Source organism: Hipposideros armiger, unplaced genomic scaffold (assembly GCF_001890085.2).
Source record: "Hipposideros armiger isolate ML-2016 unplaced genomic scaffold, ASM189008v1 scaffold_333, whole genome shotgun sequence".
Classification (NCBI taxonomy): Eukaryota; Metazoa; Chordata; class Mammalia; order Chiroptera; family Hipposideridae; genus Hipposideros; species Hipposideros armiger.
Window position 1 is genome coordinate 942,073 of NW_017731683.1, and position 22,868 is coordinate 964,940.

Below are 22,868 nucleotides of genomic sequence, written 5' to 3' on the forward strand. Positions count from 1 at the left end.
AGTCATTGTGGTTTTAATTTGCATTCCCTAAATAAATACAGCTATTTATTGGTACTTTCTCCCCAAAAAAGACCTGGGTTAATGTAATCTTACTTTCTAATCTGTGTACCTTTCCTTTTTTTCTTACTTTATGCCTTTTATTTAATTTTTCATGCTTTACTGATTTATCTAAAGGTCCAATGCTATACTGAATAAGAGTGGTGAGAGAAGATATCCTTGCCTTGTGTCCAATTTTAGGGGAAAAACAATCAGTCTTTCCTCAGTAAGTACAATATTAGCTCTAGGTTTTTTGTACATGCTCTGTATCAAGTTGAAGTTCTCCCTCTAGTCTTTGTTTTCAGAGAAACTTTATCATGAATAGGTATTGTGTTTTTTTAAAATTTTTTCTGCATCAATTGATGTGATCATACAATTTTCTACTTTAGCTTGTTGATATGGTGGATTACATTAACTGATTTTCAAATATTGAACAGGTCTTGCGTATCTGGAATAAATCCCATTTGGTCATTGATATATTTGATTTGCTAACATTTTATTGATATTTTTTGCATCTAAGTTCATTAGAGATATTTGTAGTTTTCTTTTTTGGTACTGTCTTTGTCTGGTTTTAGCATCAGGGTAATATGTGTCTCCTAAAATGATTTAGAAAGTATTCCCCCTTCTATTTTTAGAAGAAACTTTAAAATTGGTGTTAATTTGTCCTTAAATGTTCACTAGAATGTTCTAGTAAAAGAAGCTGGGCCAGAAGATTACTTTTGGGGAGCTAATATTTGGCAAATTCAATGTTTTTAGTGGTTATTGGGTTATCTATTTCATCTTTGTTATGTTTTGGTCCTTTGTGATTTTTGAGGAATTGGTCCATTGCTACTAAGTTTTCAAATTTACCAGAGTAAAGGTATTTATAGTTTTTCTTCATTATCCTTTTAATGACTATAGGTTCTGTAGTTCTAGTCCCCAAGTACAGTCCTGATATTGATTATTTGTGTCATCTCTCTTTTTATCTTTGTCAGTCAGAGGTTTATCAATTTTATTGAGTTTTCCCCAAATAATGTATTAGCTTTATGTTTTATCAATTTTTCCTACTGTTTTCCTGATTTCAATTTCATTAATTTCTGCTCTTATCTTTATTATTTCCTTCCTTCTGCTTGTGTTGGGTTCACTTTGCTCTTCTCTTTCCAGTTCTTGAGGTGGGAACTTAAGATTGTTGATCTGAGATCTTTCCTCTCTTCTAACATCATCATTTAGGTTTATCAATTTCCCTCTTGGTAATGCTTTAGTTTAATCCCACATATCTTTTATTTTTTAAGATTTTATTGGGAAATTGGGGGAGGGGAACAGACAAGTTGCTGTCCTTTTGTTCTTCAGTCTAGTTGTGGATGCTTCACTGGCCCATGTTGGTATGATCATTGCGCTCTTCCTGGGTGAGGCAGTCACTCACCAGCCATTGGATGGCTGCTCACAGCAGCTGCCGGCCACTCACGGTAGCTTAGGGCAGCCCACTGCAGCCCCACTGCAGCCTACGCCATCACCCGTGACTCATGGCAGCCCAGCTACCAGTCTCCATCTTAGCTGTAGAGGGCAGCGTCACTGGCCCATGTGGGATCTGAACCGGTGGCCCTGCTGCTAAGAGCTGGCGTCCTAAGCCAGCTCTCAACCAACGAGCCACTCGGCTGGCCCAATCCCACATATCTTGATATGTTTCATTTTCATTCCATTCTACATATTTTAAAATATATTTTGAGACTTACTCTTTTAACCGTGGAATATTTAGAAGTGTATTATTTAATTTCCAAATGTTTGGAGATTTTCCTGTTGTGTTTATGTAATTGACTTCTACTTGATTCCACTATGGTCAGAGAACACACTATAATTTCAGTTCTGATAAATTTGTTAAACTTTGTTTTATTGCCCAGGATATGTTCAGTCTTGGTGAATGGTGCTTGAAAAACTGTTTATTCTCCATTGTTGGGTACAGTATTCTCTTTATGTAAATTAGATATTATTGGTTGACCATGTTGTCCAGCTCTTCTATACCCTTTCTGATTTTCTGTCCCGTAGCTCTAACTGTTGCTAAGGAGGTGGTAAAGTCCTCAACTATAACCGAGTTTGTCTGTTTTTTCTTTCAGTTCTATTAGTGTTCGCCTCATGCATTTTGAGGCTCTATTGTTTGGTGTGTACACATTTAAGATCATTATGTTTTCCTGTTAGATTAATCTTTTACCATTATGTAATACCCCTCTTTAATTGCTGTGAAGTCTACTTCATGTGATATTAATATAGCCAGTCCTGATTTTTAAAATTATTGTGCGCATGTGTATTAATTTCTTTGAGCTGCTGTAACAAAGTATCACAAAGTGAGTGGCTTAAAACAACAACAATTTAGTCTCTTACAGTTCTGGAGGCGAAAATAAGTTCCCACCTCAAGAAACTGGAAAGAGAAGAGCAAATTGAGCCCAACACAAGCAGAAGGAAGGAAATAATAAAGATAAGAGCAGCAATTAATGGAACTGAAATCAGGAAAACAATAGGGAAAATCTATAGGGCCATCCTCTCTCTGGAGGGTCTAGAGAACAAGCTTTCCTTAGCTCTCCCAGGCCTCTCGTGGCTCCTGACAATCCTTGGCCTTCCCTGACTTGTAGCTGCATCATCCCCATCTTTTTTGGCTTGTAGTTCCCTCCATTTTCACATGGCCACTTTACTGTGAGTCTCTATGTGTCCTGTCCTCTTCTTATAAGGACACTAGTCATTGGAGTTAGGGTCAACCCACGGCAGCATGACCTCACCTTAACTAATTATATTTGCAGAGACCCTGTTTCCAAATAAGGTCACCTTCGGAGATTCTTGGTGGACATGAATTTTGAGGGGACATTAGTTAACCCAGTATAATATGGTATATATATAAATATATATATATATATATTTATTTATTTATTTATTTATTTATTTATTTATTTCCTTTTAATTGCAACCTACCTATGTATGTCATCGTATCTGAAATGAATTTCTTGTAGACGAGCATAAAGTCAGTTTGTGTTCTGCTATCAGTTCGGCCAGTCTCTGTCTCTTACTTGCATTCTCTTTCTCCTCTCCTTCTGCTGGGAATGTTGGGTCTTTCATTGTCTCAAAGATCTTTGAGGTTTTATTTTATTTTTTTTTTCAGTCTGTTTTCTCTCTATCATTCCATCTTCAAGTTCACTGTCTTTCTTCTGTCATATTCATTCTGCTATTGAGCATCTCCAATTGGTGTTGTATTTCAGACACTGTGTTTATCATTTCTATAATTTCTATTTGATTCCTTTTGCATATTGTTATTTCTCTGCTAAGATTTTTTGCTTTTGTCAGTTGTTTTCAATGGTATTTGTAATTGCCTGCTGGTGTATTTTTATGATGATTGCTTTAAAATCCTTGTCAAATAATCCCAATATCTAACCCATATCAGTTTCTGAGTCTGTCGATTATCTTTTCTCATTCAAGTTGTGATTTTCTCGCTTCTTGATATGATGAGTGACTTTCAATTGTATTCTGGTATTTTGGCAATTATGGTAAAAGACCCTGGTTCTATTTAAATCGTCTATGTTAGCCTGCAGCCACCCTGTTTAGGGTTAGCATGCAGGTTCTGACTTACGTTTGTGTGTTGGGATTCCAATGACAATTTAGTTTTTAGAATCTTTGTGGTGCTAACTTGGAAGGGTGGTTCACCTCACACCACTGGGACTCCCACTGGTCCTTACTGTGTCACCCACTGCTAGGCAAAGGCACTTCCCTGGCCACAGTTGTCAGTGGGCTCCTCTTCCCTTCTCCCCATGCAGGTTCTACCAGGCCAGCTGCCATCTTTACATGGGAGAAGGGGTTCCCTAGGCCACAGAACAGAAAGCCTTCCTCCGGGTCAGGCCATTCCACCTGGCAAGTGCCACAAAATCACCTGGTTTCTCTGGTAGGAGGAGGGACTCTCTGGTCTGTGGTGACAGAGAGAGCTCTTCATGCTGGGTCACTTATAAATTGAGCTTTAAAGATAATTAGGATCTGAACATTATAAGTAAACGATTTTACTTGAGGCTTTACAAGGCTCATAAATTTCTACAAAAATATTACAATTTCAAGTGAGATTTCATTAAGACTGACAGCAAAACATAGGGAGAGGCATGCTTCATAGGAATTATATGAGATACTTTATGGAAAAAAATAAAGACTTACTTGAATAAGAGTTTCAAACATTTTCAAATCACTTATTACATCCTGCCAGTTTGCCTCTGTTTTAGGAAGACCTGCACTGATACAGCTGAAAGCAAAACCAAAAAAGTAAAGCATTTTGAATAAAGTTAGTATTGTCTTGATGAATACTAAAGGCAACAGAGACGCCAAGAACTTTTTACTCTGAAAAAAACAATGGTTTCTTTACTCTCAACAGTGAAAAGATGAGTATTATCCTTGTCTTTGTGCATTCCACAGCCTTCTAAATGAATAGAAACACAAAACGTGTAGTACAAAATTGACATCTTAAGTTCACTTGGGGACTGATAAGTCCGGATTAGAGAAAAGCCTACTTTGGAGGAATAACTTAAAACAACCTGGTGCAACTTATTATAATGGAACAAAAACAGTATCTGATGTGTGATAATACTCAGTAAATATTTTTGAATGAATTACTAGTTTTCTTTAAATAGAGGTCCCATCAAGCTTTTAAGTCTAATAAATAGGTAAAATTCTTAAAATAAGAAATAATCATTTTCATGTAATGATTTTGACAGTAAGGTTCTTTACAGTAGATTAAACATGTCCCTTGTACACTGCTCACATTATTACTATGCTTGCAACAGCTTGATCCGTAAACATTATAGACTTTAGCCCAATCTAGGCTGAATGATTATATACTTACTCATTTTGGTAAAATAGAAATTTAATACCTGGAGAAAAGACACATATATACTGATCAAGTGACTGTGGAACCATTCTTAGAGCTACAGGAAAATCAATTGCTCCCTGATGGATTTTTATAGCAGCACGAGAGCCAACGCTAATCTTTCTTGTAAGATTTACTTGCACAAATCTAAGGTTCCCTACACCAGGAAGGTATTGGTAGAACTGAACTGAATCAGATTATGTAACTATAGGTTGGGTGCTTAGGCCAAGTGGGTACCGAGTATTAGCTGCATCTAAGAAGAAAAAAGTTAACAAGCATGGAAAAATATGAATGGTTACTAGGAGGAAAAATGAAAGGTCTAAATAAAGAAAGGAATCTTTAGAACTAAACTAGGATAAGGCTAGAAAAGGAGAAGTCAGTGCCAGGAAATAGATATACAAAGTAACATGGGCGAGCCCTAAATACCTATGTTATTACTGCAATGAAAATCATGCAGGATATTAATAAGGAATGCGCTTCCAAGCTGAGTTAGAGAACAAGAGGTCCACTCTATTTGGAGGATATAATATTCATTTCTATACTACCGGAAGAAAGACACGCTCAGTTGGGTGTGTACAGAACTTTTCTGAGTCTCCATAAACTGCAAATACTGACTACTTAAGGTGTAAACAATTTAATAAACCAATTTAATAGAGAAGACATTGAAGAAAATGATCATGGCCATTAGCATAATGATATTTATGCCTAAAGATCAAATTACCTGAAAATGAAGACATGAATGCCAGCCTCAGTTAAAAAATGACTGTTTAGAAGTAAACACAAATAGCACTGGATGGACGTACTTCTCAAATATGGTTTCTGAAAAATTTAATCAGAGAAAATGGTTAATTTTTAAAATTAAAAAGCAATATTAAAATTAATAGCTTCTATCTTAGAAAAAATTAGGAATTAATATTCCTTATCAAAATTAATAAAACTAGAATTGAACTTTTTTGCTCCCCCCTCCAGCTCTGTTTCCTATGGGCAAAATTCTTTAATATGTTTTTAATGCACATTAATTTTAAGAAAATTTATATATCTACTAATATTACCACTGTTGTTTTTCTATTATCCTTGAATGCCCTCTCATCTTTCTTCCACTTTTAATAGACCAACAAGTTTTGTCCAGCACAGATGAACAACAATAGTTTACTATAATAGCTCTATGTTAAGTTCATGTAACTATATAAAAATTAATTATATATTAACATCATTTAGAGAAAAATTGGATAGAAATGGAACCAATAAAAATACTCTCTATGTCATCCCGAGAGTCACTATATACTAATTTTTCTTGGTGATTTATGAAAATCACTTAACTTAGAACTTCCTAGAGTTTTGATACTTTTGTCAGCCTCTTTCATGTTGTCAATGTTTTAGAATTTCAGATAGCCGTGTGACTGCCCCCTTAACCACGAAGAACCTATACTTCACTTGGTCTACACCGATGGGATAAGTAACACCAAGACCTCATCCTCAAAGACTACACAATTCACTGAGGAGACAGACATTTAAAGAACAAAACAGGATGAGATGAGTGAAATAATATATTTCACTCATAAAAAGCACGTCAGGGCTCTTAACAGAGTTTTACAAACCTAATTATTTATTTTCAAAATAAGAATAATCCATGTTTGAACAGACCTCTGTGACATCCCAGTGTTTTAGAGAGGAGCAATAGTATGAAGTATCTGAGATTTAAGTGACCTTTTAAGAAAAGCCCACACACTATCTTCATCCAATTTGTCTTACCGAAATTCTCATTACTCAATGCCAGGTTAAGTCCTTAAATATTGAAGAAGAGCTGGCTATAGCAATGGGTCTCCAGCAGTCATCCATCCAGAATACTTCCTATGACACAATCCAGGATAAAGAATGATCCATTTAAAACACAAGCAGACTAGTGGGGTGGGAGAAAGAGAGGGAAAGGAATTAATATTTATTGAGCACCTTCTTCTTTCATGGGCACTCTATTAGTTATTTAATATATGCATCACACTGAATCCTCACAACAATCCTATGGGGTAGGGTGAGCAGCCTTTGGGTGAGCTGCCTGGGCCCCACAGCAAGTATTTGACAGCCAGGATTTGAGATGAGGTCTGTTCGATTGCAAAGCCCAACCCTTTCCACGATGATGTTCCTGAACTGGCAAATGCCAAAGCCATATTTGTGAACAGAAGAAGCAACCAAATACCTGAATTCATATAAACTACAAACTGTTAATTTAATTAACAACATAAAAAGCTGCTTCTACAGAAATGAATAGATGCCTTCAGTCTTTGAAATTGTTAAAGAGAAAACCTCGGGCCCCAAATAGTGACAAACCTAGAGTTAATAACTGACTTAAGTACTGTTTCAGCCTCTCTCAGAAATACCATCTTAATCAAGCAGGCTGGAGTTTCCTGGACAACAGTGAGGGAATTCGTCATGTGGGCCTTCTCCATTCCTCAGAGGCCAAAGAGGCAGTCTGCGTGATAACAACTGCCTTCCCTCCCACCCCCAAAAAAGATGTCCTGGTTAAATACAGAGGGTGCCAAAAAATGTATACACATTTTAAAAAAGGAAAAAAAACTAATAAAATTGTAATACTCAATGTATACCAATAACAATAGATGAATACAAGTCATGTGTATACATTTTTTGGCACTCCTGGTATAATCCTTTATTTTCTTTTGCTAATAGCTCCCTTGCCCCACCCTTCTTCCTATAAAACCTTCCAATTTGTACAACTCCTCAGAGCCCCACTTCTGACTGCTAGACAAGATGCTACCCTTTTCATGACTCGCTTAATAAAGCCAATTAGATCTTCACATTTACTCAGTTCGATTTTGTTCTTTGGCAAACTAAGTCACTGTTAACTGAAACATCATTTTAGAATTTCATAAGTAACAAAATTCTACTTTTTTGAATTCAAAGAGGTGAAGAGTGTGAAGATTACACATTTCCATATTTGACTCCATTTGATTAAAAAAAATTTTTAAACCAAAATATATAAAATATCCACAATGATTTTTTTCTCTCCTTTTAAAATAGTATATATTTAATATTTGTTAACCTCCCCTGAAAAAATAAAAATCTACCCTGTCCCTTGACATACGGATTCACTACGATTAAATTCTGTACACTCAAATAATTAAATTATTTTGTTTTTCGGATGTTTCAGAGGCAAGGTGTTGTCGAGTATCTATGTGAGGGAGTGTAAAGGAACGATGTTCAGGAAATTTAATTTTCTTTTTTTATTATAAAACTTCATAGAGGAAGTGCTACTGGAATCACAACTTAAAAGAAAATGGGTAGATTTTAGATATGAGTAAAATGAGAGAAACAACATTTTAGGCGAAAGTAAGAGCTTGAGCAACAACATCCACAAACAAGTGTGTATTCAGATAAAAGTGAGTCATTTGATAACAGGATGAAAGTGGCATTAGATAAGAGTTGCCACTGTATAAAGAAGGAATTGGTAAGATTTTTCTCCAAAGGGCCAGATAGTATGTCAGGCTTTGTAGGCATCTGTTACAATTTTGTAACTGCTATTCTGGTGTGAAAACAGCCATAGACAATGCTTGAATGAATGGGTATGGCTGTGTTCCAATATGACTTCATTTATCAAAACAGACGGCTGGTGAATTTGACCCACAGTCTACAGTTTGCAGACCTCTGGCTCCTGTGGATTTCTTAATTGGTCCCATTTGAGTGCAGCTGAGAAACTGATAATCTTTAAATGTCTCAAATTGTCCTGTCAGTAATGGTACTAGCATTTTTCAGTAATTGTTTTCAATTGACACCAATATTATGAAATTTTCAAACATGAAACTTCGCAAAACACAATCTGTGTTCACTAGTAAATCTAAAAAAAAACAACCAAAACCCATTATGAACTATGTTACCATGGTTACTACTATGACTTTTAAAAATTAATTCACACAAATATAAGATCTGAAGTTGGTATTTAATTCTCTCATATGGCCATACAACATGTTAACAGGGCCTATAAATCTCAGTTTACCAAAACAACAAAATAAATGATTAAGTAAGATGTTCCATATAACTATAACGTTACAGGTATTTTAAATATACCTATTTTTAATAAAACAACATTTAAGTTCTTGAGAATACTTAAGACAAAATTTTAATTATACTGAAATGCTTCCAAAACAAATTGTAACCATTTAAATACCTATACTGCCAAGAACAAAGGCAGTGATAAAATTTGGACACCTTAGTTACCATGACTACTCAAACGGCATTAATTAAATAATGGTATTGTAAAAAATGAATACAGGAACACCTCAGGAAGTTCATCACCTAAGACAACAATGATGTATATATGTTGTGAGAGGGCATACACAGGAGACGCTCTCACCACTTTCTGACCATAGTTCTATATGGCAACATGTTCATGTGCTTTTTGTGTGTGTGCGCAAATATTCTTGAAAAATGTTTTATGTAAGTGTTTTTGAAAAACGCTAGTTAGGACAATTCTCTAAGGCAGGTTTCATGGGAAGCCTCTCCAGAACAGTGCAACTGTGACATTTAACCTACTGTCCAGGAAGTCTGTGAAATCTGTGCCTCTAGTTCACTTTCCAAAAGGGCTGCATTCAAAATTCTCGGAAAAGGTGAAGAAATTCTTTCAGACCATAGCACAAAGTGACAAAGAGCTGGAAATTATGAAATAGGTCTAGAAATTTCAATAAAGTATCGAAAAGGAACTCCAGAAAGAGCAAAGAGAACAGAGAGGAGGAAATAATCACAAAAATGATAAAATAAATTTCATAGAGTTGGAAAAAAAATACGAGTTGTCACACTGAAGGGAAATAAATAGGATAAATGGAAACCATGGTAATTTTAAAATACATTTCTTAATTCCTAAAGAAAACCATGCCAACAGCAAACTTTGGAGCAGAAGCAAGTACTCAAGGACAAGGATCAGGATGAATCTGATCATGGAACTTACAAGACAATAGATTAAATCTTCAAAGTCCAGGGGAACATTAATTTGAACCTAAAAAGCAATCACAGTATTTGAGAAGGAGGGCAAAGAACATTCTTTCAAACCAGACCTTAGAAAATGTAAGATCCACAGAATGCCTGCGACATAATTATGTGGAAATGCATTCCAGGAAAATACAAATATTACCCAAGAAAAGAGAAAAAGATGTGGGATTTCAGAAGGAATGGAGCATAAAACAAGTTAACACTTACATTGGGTGTAAGTAACTAACGGCAACTTTTCTAAGAATTTTTTTTTTTACCTCACTCATTCATCTATTTTGCAAAAATGTGAGATTCTTATGGTTAGAAATGTTGCTGTCTTGTTTATCACTGTGCCTCCAACACATAAAAGCACACATGATACATAACGAGCACAACAAGCACATTATTACTTGTGTTGGATTTGATTCATTTGTTTACAACCACATTGTCCCCATTCACAACTATCAGCCTCGTAGCTGCACTTGCCTCCCCATCCAGCAGCTGTCCCAGTCAGTCCCTTCAATATCCCAAACAACACCCTAAGATTCTCCCACATTCATCTTCTGCTACTTTCATTTTGCCAATTTCAAATTCCTAGCTACAAAGTATTGCTGGAGAATATGTGCCATTATAATTTCTCGAGATGCAACCTCTAAAGGTCCTTCCTTCTCTACATCCTATATCCTTTCTCTCTCTGACATTCTCCACTGCACTTTTAAAATAAACTTTATTGAGGTATAATTTCAAGATAATAAAATACACCCATTTTAGGTATATGATATGCAGGGTTTTGATAATTGTATATATCTGTGCTATCATAACCACAACTATGATATAAAGCATATCTATAATCAAATTTCTCTCATGCCTCTTTGCAGTCACTCCATTTCCAACTCCCATCGTGAGGCAACTACTGACCTAATATGTATTTTTCCAAATAGAAATATGGAAGAAAATCATAAATAATCTCCACATGGGAAACGATATGAGAGAAGGAAGAAGGAAACTCATGTTAAGAAGATTATTTTATTTGGGGAATGTGTAACACATGATGATTAACTAAAAAAAAAAAAAATCAAGAGAAAAGTTTCCTACAGAAAAAACAAAAAACTAGACATATCGTTATAATTTCCAAACCAAAAAAAAGGAAAATGAGGCAAGAAAACTTAAGCAATGTAATGGAAGTGGCCGTAGTCAGAAAAGTGAAATTAAACAAAGAAAACACAGTAAAAAACAGACATAAAGAGTAATGTGGCAGTAGTCAGTCTAAATATACATGTACATCCACTCACACATGCAAACGTGATAAAAACTATATTCGCTTACTAAAAGATAGACACTTGGACTGTGTTTAAAAAATAGAGTAAGAGAAAGATAGGCAGATACATTTAAAATATGCTATTTATGAGAAATGGAACAAAAGTAAAATAGTACAAAAAGCTTGAATGCAAGAACAGAAAAAGATATGTTAAGCAAATACAAGTATAATGATAATAATAATAATAACAATACCAGAATAATTAGAATTCATGTGATAAGTACTAAGCCATGCAAAGGATAATGTACATGAGCCTTCCCTACATCCTGCATAATCCACCTAAAAGTTACGACCTACCAGATCATGAGCCTTCATGTACCTAACAATATAGCTTCAAATTACAGAGGAAAAGTAAGGAGTTATTAAATTTTTTTTTCAGATTTTTCAGAAATTTATACATAAATAAGAGTTGGGCTATGGTCTGTAGTGTGCAAGTAAGCTGGCCCTCAAAAAAAAAAAATGATTTGCAGCATTTGCCAATTTCTATTGTGTAAATACCCCATCACACTGATTTCAAGCCAATGGCTTAACAACTGTTCACAAAATGCTTAAATATCTAACCATAGGCTCTCACAAGCCAATTAGAGCTGGCTCCAGCTCACCTGTGCCTGTGGTAAATTTTAAAGCACAATGAACAATGTTTTATGTAATATATATGTATATTAGGTGAAATATATAGAAATAGATAAAAACATGCTACCCTACCAAAATAGCATATTAAAAAATAAACACATAGAATATTCATAAAAGGTTCTCTATGGCTAGCTAGGCATAAGTTACCTATGTGCTAGACCTAAAATAGTCTCAAAAAATTACAAAAATCTGAAATCATACCTGCCTCATCTTGTGATTACAAATCAGTAACAGTAACATCAATAATGTCAATAACATTGGATTATTCAATTGAGTAACATTGACTTATAACAATATCAATAATATTGAATTAAAAATCAACAATAAAATAGAAAAACAATTTAAATCTATCCGTTTATAAGTGAATAAGTGATCCTTTGAAGTAATGCTAATATACAAGAGGAAGTCAGTTTGGAAATTATACATCATTTAAAAATACCTGTCAAATATGGAAAAATGATAATCATAGAGAATTTTATAGTCTCTCATAGAAACCAATTAGATTAAAATGTTTTATTATGCACTAATCTCAAGAATCTATAATTAAAATAAAATAGAATGAAGTGTTAGCAAACATAAAAGCATTAAAGTAAAGAAAGTAATTAGTAAAATTAAGAGATGGTTCTTTGAAAAAGAAATTGGACCAAAACTAGAAAGGAAAGAAAGTCTTAAATTATATGTATATATATATATATAATATATATATAATAAAATATATATATATATATTATATATATGTGCAAAAGGGGCCATTATTAGTATAATTTCTATAAATCATATGTTCAGACAGATCAAGTTGAACATTAACTTTCTAAGAAAATATATATGATGATTATCAAAACAGAGTCAAGAAAATGAAGAAATCCTGACAGAGGATTAGTCTAAATATATGTAATAAAAAGTCTTTAATTTCTTTATGAAGGTTTTACCAAACATTCAGGGAATTTATAAATCCTTACGATAATATGAGAGTATTCTAATTCATAGGCACCAAAATTTATATAAAAACTATGTAATGAGGGCCGGCCGAGTGGCACATTGGTTAAGAGCTGGCTTGGAGCGCCAGTTCTGAGCAGCAGGGCCCCAGTTCGGATTCCACATGAGGGCCAGTGACACTGCCCTCTACAGCTAAGATGGTGAACAACAGCTCGACCTGGAGCTGGGCTGCCCTGAGTCGCTGGCGACAGCATAGCCTGCAGCCCCTGCAGCAGTGGGTTGCCATAAGCTACCATGTATGGCCGGAAGCCAGAGTAAGCAGCTGGCAGCCAGTGTGAGCTGCCAAGAGCTGCCGTGAGCGGCCGTCCAGAGGCCAGTGACCGATCTGCCTCACCCGGGAAGAGCACAATGATAATACCAACATGGACCAGTGAAGTGATGTCCTCCACAACTAGACTGAAGAACAAAAGGACAGCAACTTGTCTGTTCCCCTTCCCCAATTCCCCAGCACTGTTCCCCTTGAAGGCCCCAATTCCCCAATAAAATATTTAAAAAAAAAAACTATGTAATGATATCCTAAAAAAGGAAATGATATATCAATCTCTTATAGGAACATAGACGCAATTTCCAAAATAAAGTATCAAACAATGTCATCAAGCAGTGTGTTAACAGAATAAAACTAAATGGCTGAGTAGGTTTTATTCTTGAAATGAAAGGATGGCCAACATCAGGAAGTTTGTTAGTGCATTCACGACATTAATAGACTAAAAGAGAAAAGCTATATATGGTTGCCTTTGCAGAAGAGGTAAATATTTGACAAAATTTAGCATAAATTTTTAAAACAAAAAATGTTGCCATATTCTCCAACTGATAAAGAGTATGTAACACAAACATGCAGGCTTCCTGTCTGGGATCATGCGCCCTGAGGACAGGCACAGAATGAGGAAGCACACAGCCGGGGCAGCCAGTCAGCACCGAGGGGTCACAGCTATGTGGGTTCAAGTCCTGGCTCTCATTTACTCTCTAGGTGACTGCTAGGTATGTACATACCTCAGTCCTTTTGTTCCCCAGATCAGCAAAATGGAGATGGTTATTGAATGTATGGCCTATCATTATTACAAAGATTATTGTGAAGATTAAATTTTATATGTAAAACACTTTAGATTGTGAGTGCACCATCTATTAATATTACACTGACATCTCATCAAAAACCTTTGAGACAAATATGGTGTGTCGTTATTACCAGATTCATTTTACTAATAAGAAAAATTAAACTCAGACAAGTTTAAGTAATTTGCCCAACATTGCACATGCTAGGAAGGAATACAACTGGAGCTTAGTCCTGGTTCCTTCACTCACTAATACATCCATCAAATATTTATTGGGCCCCTACTATATGTCAGTCACTCTTCTCCTAAGGACAAAGCACTGAGGGGAAAAACAAAACAAGACAGAAAATCAGAAAACAAATGAGTATGACTGATGGTGTGCTCAGTTACTGTGGAGAATAAATACAGTGTGTGTGAAATTAACCTCTATTTTACATAGGATGGTCATGACAGGCCTCGCTAACAAGGTGACATTAAATGTAAGCAGAGACCTAAAGGAAGAGAGTCAGCAAACAATATCTGAGGAATAGCTCTCCAGATGGGGGCAAAGAGGACTACAAAGACCCTGTGGGGGAAAGTACTGGAAAAGGCCTGAGTCTAACTCAGCCAGGAATTCAGGAGGTGAAGGCAGGGTCAAGGAGGGGAGAGTGGGTAAGGCCTTGGGACTGTACTGCAAAGCCCATTTAAAGCATCCTGGGCACAGAAAAGATGTGAACTGCCTTAGAGTTTAAAAGCCACACTCTAGCTACCTTACTGAGAAAGGTGAGTATGGGCATAGGGAGACAACGAAGGAGGTGACACAATAATCCAGGGTGACAGGAGATGGAGAGAGATGTGTATTTGGAAGGCACAGGATTGGCTGATGACTTGGATGCTAGGTATGAAAGAAGGGGAGGTGTCAAGGATGACTTGGAAGGTTGTAGCCTGACGTGAGGAGAGCAGGGTCACCAGTTCTTAAAACAGGAGGCTGGGAGAGGAGCAGGTCTGAGGGACAAGTCACTTCAGTTTTGAAGAGATTAAGTTTCGTGGTTATTAGCCAATTTTATCAAGATGTTGGGAACACAGCTGGGTTTCCGGACTGAGATCCCAGAAAGTGTCATGAGAATATTGATGATATACCAAATCAGCAATGAATCAGTAAATGCATGAAGAACCGGCTACTGTCCCCAGTCTTCAGTTCTGGACCGCAGACACTGAGTACCTAGTGTGTGCTTGGTACCAGGGTTACAAAGGTGAACGACCACAGTCCCTGTCCTTTAGGAAATTCTAGAAACACAGACATGCTTTCACTATAATATCACAAATGCTAAGACAGTTTGGGTATCCAGGTTTTGAGGTTGAGAGAAAACATCCCAGAGGAGAAGACAAAACTAGATTACCATGGAGGATGATTCAAGTTAGCCAATATACGACAGGAGAAAAGGGCTTGCCAGGCCGAGAGAAAATAAAGGGCAAAGACACAGAGGCATGAAACCCTAGGAGGCATGCAGGTGAACTCCTAGCACTTCGATTTTACCAGCATATCAAGCTGGAGAAAGGGAGTGGTAGTGGTCAGGTGAGGGATAAATGCGTATGTCACGGAGAGCCTTGCTTGACAGGAGAATTTGCTGTTCGTTGTGTTCATGAGTGCAATGGCATGATCTGACTTACATTTGAAATAGATCACCTTGACCACTGTTCAGGGGGGTGTATTTAAAGGACGCAAGATTGAAGGTAGGAAACCAGTCAATTATGGTTATAGTGGTCCACGTAAAGGGCTACACTGAGGAAGTAGTAATAGGAACTGAAAAGCAGTGATAGTATTGCTTATTGGAGTAACACTTCTCAGCAAACCTGGCAGGTCTTGTTGGCTGTCCAGGTGTGCAGGGTGAGGGAGGGAGTGGAGTCTAGGATGACTAACAGGTTTATGGTTTATGGAACGTCAGGGCAGTGGGGCCACTAATTAAGATTAACAAGACAGAAACTGGTTTGAGGGGAAGATGTCTCCTCCAGTGTTGGACACGTTAAGTTTGGGAGGCTGGTGGGATCTCAAATAAATGTTCTGGCAGACAGACAAATATGCAAATTAGAAGCTCAAGAGATGGCAGGGCTGGAGATATAACACATTGGCTTAAAACCATGAGTTCAGAGGACATCAGGCTAGGAGAGCATGTAAAGAGAAAACTGCGGCGAGAAAAGGAAAGAACAACAATTTTTAACCTTTCTTCAGATAATGGCTTTCAGTGAAAGGCTTCTAATTGCTTCAGGTTACTGGTCACAGCGAAAGCGATCATACGGCAAGCAATCACAGCACTCTCAGGTAGTGCATTTCCATGAATCTATGAAGCACGTTTTTTCAATTGGAACGTTTCTGAAATTGGGTCACATCTTATAAATGATCTCTATCCTCATCCCCAGGAAACCTGGGAATGTTATTAAAATGATTGTGCTTCTTAAAAAATTAATGGTGTTTTAGGTCAGGTTCTCTGGGAAGGGGACTCTGAGTGATTTATGTACAGGGTGTATATTGGGAAGTGTCTGCAGAATCACTTCCTGTGGGGGAAGGGAAGAAAGCTGGCTGGGCAGAGGAACAAGTAAGGCCCCTCTGCAGTCACTCACCGGGCTTTGTGGAGCTCTGAATTTGGGATGGCCAATTGCAGTTGTACAAGTTGGGGAAATAAGGGCCTTTCTAATACTCCCCGCCCCACAAAGAGCACTGGATGCAGGCTGCCCCTACCGGTGGGTATGACCTCCGGCAAGCAGAATTTCTCCCAGAGAGGATGTCAGCTGAAGACACGAGCAAGCAGCATGCCCAGAGATAACAAATTCCTCATTCCTAAAGGAGAGTGTGGCCACAGCATGACATCCACTACACACGATATTTACAAATGAAGGAAATATAGCATTTTTATCTCAATATGATTTCATCTCAATATAATCATGAAGTTTTAAACATACATTTTCTCTGGCACAACCCATTTACAAATGCATTTTAGTAAAAGTTTAGGTTATCTGAAATCCTACCCCGTTTGGGATAAAGTAGAGAGGTAGAATTATTCCTGAAAGTTAAAAAATTATATAAGATCAAAAAAGACATTGACCGCAAAATTCCTCGGAGTTTGCTGAAAAATTATTTGGCATGAAAGAGTAAAATAATAACAGTAAGTGCTAACAACGGAGCCCTTAAAAGGAAAAGGAGATTTACTATGAACTGGGTGGTGCTCTAAGGCCTCTGTGTCACATTGTCCATAGTAAGGAAACATCCCTAGCCCTGAGCAGGCATGGAGGGCAGCACCGCCTGGTGGTCACGTTCTGAGTCCTAGAAGTCATTCTGTGTTTGCAGCAGGTACGACTGGCTGCCAGCATTTCCTTCCGTCTATTTGGACTTCGATGACACTCTCATTGCAGCAGACCTCATGGAGAATCTGGACCTTAGCTGGGACTCTCAGGACATGAATACAGTGCATCAGGGCCACTATGTCCCCAGCTCTCAGCCACTTTATACTCCCTCCCTCCATCTCACACAAGACCTTCCTTGCACAAGGGTGGGGATGGGGAGTCAAGAGGGAGCAGTGAGGACCTAGCCAAGCCGGACCCGCTGAGGCAACGCTGGCCTGAAATCATGCCAAGTGAAACGGGAAAGCTGGGCTTCTCCCAGTCTTCCCTCCAAACAAGGACGCCTGAGCGCCAAGCCATGGAGGAAGGCAGAAATGCGTTCTTTCCAGTAATGCATTATGAAGGTAAATAAATACTTCCTAAACCATCAGTGATGAAAAAAGAAATCTCAATCGACTTTTCTAAAGACAAGAATACATTTTCTTTCCATTCTCTATATAGAAAAGATTTTAAATCATTATCATATAAACGAGGAACTATAAGTGTCTGCAGATGAAAATTTGTAGGAAATAAAGTATATAAAGATGAGTTGGGAAGTTTATTAGTGATGATGATAATATTTTGTGATGTTTGTGATATTTTTTCGTTTTTTTTGTATCTGCAATTTGTGATTTCTTCTCTCGATCGAAATAAATCCTTAAAAAAATCTTCTAAATGACTAATTTTGTATTTGTAATTTAGTACTCTTTTTCTTAAAGAGGGCCAGCCACCTTAAAAGCTCAGGGCCCCACAACCTGAATTCACCCTTACTTATGATGTGTTAGACACTCTTCCAAGCACTTAATTAATGTAATCAGGTAAATTCAGGAGGAAGATGCTGTCATTATTCCACTTCACAGGTGAGGAAGTTGAGAACAAACTTGTCAACAGTGACTCGTTCAGGACAAGGCAGTGTGACGATCTGAGCCTGCCTTCTCACTCTTGATCCCAGGCTCTCTAAACTCTGTGCTATCCTGAAATAGGCAATTTACAGATTATTCGGATGCACTTTGATATGCATCCTTCCATTTATCATTCAACATTTACCAAGCTCCCTTTTGGTTAAGGGAATGTGTTAGGTGCGGGATAATACCAGGTGGATGTGAGATAGTTCCTACACCCACAAAGCATAAAGAATCACGAGGAGGCCCAGCATGCTGTACTAGAAAGCATAATGAAATACAAAGGTATTAAAAAATGGTACAAATCAATAAAGGAGAAATAATGAATTAAACATTCTGATCTGCCAAGTGAAAGAGTGTGAGCAGCGGCATATAAACATCTGATAAGTCTTCCTTTCATTCATGGAACATTAGGGAGCTAATGCTATAATATTTTAAATTTTAACTCAAGATAATGAATATATTTGGAACAACAAATTTTCAAAGTTTCATTTCAGGATTAATGAGCAGATGTGTTCTGAATACTTATAATGTGACTGGCATTTTGATAGGCATTTGGTGATCTCAACAAAAAGCAAATTTTATAACTGGAAAGAATAACTGATATCCTATAATCTATTCTCTTTTCCATGAGGAAGTTGAGGCCAAAAGATACATGGCATATACTCCAAGAGTCATCTCTTTCAGGATAACTTTCCTTCAGTGATCACAGTCAGATGTCGTTTTACCTTTCTCTGAACGCAGCTTAGAATACTGTTGTTCTTCTATGGCTCTTGTTCTTTAGTTGGGTACTTGCTTTATACATATTAAGATCATAAGTTTTTTAACCTTTTTTAAAATGATCAACGACACCTTTAACATCTAAAATCTAGCCACCATCTTCCCAGAAATATGCATATAAACACTTATCCAAAACTTTAGATAAAATCATCTGAGGCTAAAACATTCATCTCTCTAGAAGTCTCAGGATCTCAGATCAAGGATCTTTCTTTTAGATTGTTAGCTCCAAAAATTAGTTTTTTTAATGCATGTCCATAACAAACATACATAAAATACATGTATCCGTTTATCTCCTATAGTGCCTAGCATTGCAATAAACCTGATAGAAGCTTAATAAATGTCCACTGATTTGAATTACCCAAGAACTAAGTCACAGCCAACAGGAGACCGAGACGCAGCTTCAAACCTCCTTGCTTGGTCATGTCTTACACTATTCCATGATCTCTTTTTAAAAAACAAAAAAACAAAAAAAAACTATAATCATTGCCATAATGAGCTCAGTTTTACAGAGGAGGTTAAATAAACATCAAACAACAAACTCAGTGTAACTATCAGGTTGTCAGAAAAGTCATGATGCATTTTTGCAATGAAAAACAGAAAAAATACGTCCTTCTGAGCAACAGCGGTTCGATTCCCAGCCCAAGCTGAGCTGCTGCTGAGCTGCCAACAGGTGGCAGCAGGATGGCTCAGCTAAAAAAAGAAAAAATACGTCATGACTTTTCCAACAACCCAATACTTGGATATAACTATACATGAAATAGAAATTCACGTTTAGGAAAGGGAGAACCTTTAATATAGAAGGTACTCAATAAATACTTGTGGAGTGATTGCAAATACATGAATAAGTGAATAATAAATAAGGATGAATAAATGCTTTTGCAAATGGAGAAGGCTTTTGGATAGGATGGCAACTGAGGTTAAAACTCAAGAACGAATAAAATTTGAGTAGGAAGCATGAAGATATCCCAGCTAATATAGACCCAGCATAAATAATACCATCCGAATATGAGAAAACCTAAGAGGCACGACTGGAAAATACTGAAGAGAGAGAAAGCAAATGCAGGTTAGAGTCGGATTGTATGTGACCTTCAGAGTCAAGCTGAGGAATCCTATTTGATTTTCTGGGCAATGGAATACCACTTTATTGGGTTGTCAGAAAAGTCATGATGCGTTTTTTGCAACGAAAAACATGGAAACAATATGTCATGACTTTTCCGACAACCCAATAGATTCATAAACAGTGATGTGACTTAACAGTTGTGCTTGACAGGCATTAGGAATTAAGTGCATAGCCAAAGAGAAATAAAAACTGCAAATCATTTTTTAACATGAGCTAGTATAAACACGCAGGCTGGTTGTTTACATATTAAACAAACTATTACCCTGACCCGATAAATAGTCCATTGACTTAATAACTTCATTTATGATTCTTGGTCATCAAGTCATCCTTTTTACAGGACAGAACAGAATTTATTCTTTAAGAGTGAAATTCATAGTTGATCGCATGACGAGCCCACATGTTAATTATTAGCTGGATTAAGTACAGGATTGGGTCAGAATTAGTTGAGTTCTTACATGAAATTTCCCATGTGCCCAGTAGGAGAACTACCTGGATTGTGGTCCTCTTTGTAACTGTTGCTTCCTTATGTGTATTTTTTTTTAATTTTGCTTTATCAATAATTATATTGTTTCTCTATCTGGACCTGCCGATTAAAGCTGGTCATTGTTCAACTTTTCTACAAATTCATTCACAATATACTTGGGTTATGGCCCCCTTTCAAATTCTAATGGATCAAATTGAAAAGGGAGCAATGCTCATTTTGCCCCCCAGAAAATCTGTACCACCGCCCCTCCAGCCTAAAGCTTTATCATTCCCTTGAGGATCACCTTCACCAGCATCACACAAATATGTACCAATGACTGAATGTGACAGTAAATGTGGGAATGTGGTCTTAACATACAGATAAGATCAAAGTGAGCCAGGAGTTATTAAATAACTTGTTACAGATTCCCACAGTGCAGGTAGTAGAATGGCCCAGAAGAGGTGCCAAGTCCATATTTGTCTCTATTACAGCGGATTGTCTCCCATCTTCCCTAACTGTCCGGGGGACTTTCCAGTGTTGGCTTTCATTGTGTGTGTGTGTGTGTGTGTGTGTGTGTGTGTGTAGGTGTGCACATACGCACACAAAAGCATGTTTGCTGCTGCAGAGAACAAGAGAAAAGAATCTCTGCTTGCATACGGCTTACATATTTTTTAATGTGACTATAGATTATGCATGTGTTATAGACATGAGGAGATAAAACAGCACTGACTTTCTGATAGAAATTTCTAGCTAGTACCTTACACCTTAAGTAGATCTGTTCAATAGTTTGATGGGAAAAATGTGTAACTACATTAAATTAATTTTATTTGTGCAGTTTAATTATCAATGTTTTCCAAAGTTAGACTCAGCAAAGAAAATACAGCGTTAGTCATCATTAAGTAAAATATTTCCAGTGTTCGCATATTCTTTCAACAAATATGGATCTTAATTAAAGAATAGGGAGGTACAAATAAGGATGACAAAGGTGGATATTAATGTGTTAATCATTTATATGGGTAGATAATAGTTAAGCTTCTCTTTGTTGTTAACTTTGAAAAAATATTCAGAAAATCCCACAGTTCAGCAAAAACTATTTCTGAAGGAGAAAAGATACACTAAAAGAACAAAGTCTTACATTAATAATCTCAACAGAGTACACCCATTCAAATGTTGTAACTACTGTTGACTGTTAACCAAAAAATTTGAACAATTGCCTAGAAAAATCACTTATCAGCAGAAATTAATTCAATATGAGCTATAAGTTTGTTAAGTAAATTGAAATCCACAGTCCTATGGTGACAAAGGAAAATAATGATTCTTGGCCTCAGAAACAACAAAATGAGTCACTTAATGTCTGGGAGTTATATACAACCAATGAAAAGAATAAGCTTTCTGCACTAACAACCCCTTATATCAAGCCAATTAATGACTTAACTTGAGCATCTGATGAAATTCTGTGGATTATTATCTGAAAAGAAAGAAGACCCTATAATAATAGGGTAACAGGGCCAGGCAGAATAATTGCCTTTTGGGGAAAAAAAAAAAGTTTTCTCAGTTTCCAGTAGAAATGTATGAAACACAAATTATACAGAAATGAAAAAATATGTTAAGAATCCTGTTATTTCAATTTGATTCCCTCAGGCACCCATTATCCTGCTAGAACTGAATATTTACATCAACTAAACACCATTAGCAGAAAAGAAGATGAAAGAAAATTCTTTTCCCATTTAAAGCATTTCCACATCTGGGCTACCATGGTCCATTAAAGCACAACAAAGCACCCTGTCTGGGCTGCCACTTATCTTTTCATTTATTTATTTGTAAAGGAAAATGTGAAGTAATATCTGTACAGTTTAGGCTCCCCCTGATGCTGAACAACCTGTTTCCAGGGAAAGCAAAAGATTACTATGATTTCTATTCCCCTTTAAAAAAAAAATGTTTTCTCCTTCTTTTCACTCAGGTTAATTAAACAGGCCAATTCATAAGAAAAAGGAAAAAAAAGGAAGGAAAGAAATCATGTTTCACAGTGCATCTCATGTAAGAGTTCAGGGTCGATCAAAAGATGTTCTGGGGAGGGAGAAAGGGAAGGGATTAGACAGCATAGACAGATAACTACAACATTGCCACAGGGATATGAAAGACAGTTCTGGAAATATAATTAATAATGTTGCAAATATTTTGTAGGGTGTCAGATGGTCTCATGTCTTGTTAGGGAGACCACTTCATGGATGGGGTAGAGGTTTGATCACATCACTATACACCTGAAGCTGATGTTGTATAATATTGTATGTCAACTATAATTGAATATATATGTAGTCATGGGATGTGGAATATAATGTGGGAGTGGAGTCAATGGAATTGTATGTATGATATGGGGGG

The 22,868-nt window shown here is 36.7% G+C and overlaps 1 protein-coding gene across 8 annotated transcripts in view; it reads right to left on the minus strand.

The window, feature by feature from the left end:
• Nucleotides 1-22,868, minus strand: part of IL15 (interleukin 15) — a 108,996-nt gene that overhangs the window by 39,356 nt on the left and 46,772 nt on the right. For 4 of the 8 annotated variants that reach the window (XM_019661037.1, XM_019661035.1, XM_019661036.1 and 1 more), the window contains 3 exons: nucleotides 6,653-6,800; nucleotides 5,622-5,719; nucleotides 4,195-4,279 (listed from right to left, as the gene is read on the minus strand). The exons of 1 other annotated variant lie outside the window; for it this stretch is intronic. In XM_019661037.1, the coding sequence (XP_019516582.1) occupies nucleotides 4,195-4,279; nucleotides 5,622-5,719; nucleotides 6,653-6,664 (195 nt within the window). In that variant the 5' untranslated portion in view covers nucleotides 6,665-6,800. Of the gene's footprint in view, nucleotides 1-4,194; nucleotides 4,280-5,621; nucleotides 5,720-6,652; nucleotides 6,801-22,868 lie in introns of those variants that run through there. 3 more of the 8 variants (XR_002126064.1, XM_019661034.1, XR_002126065.1) reach the window with 2 other exon arrangements.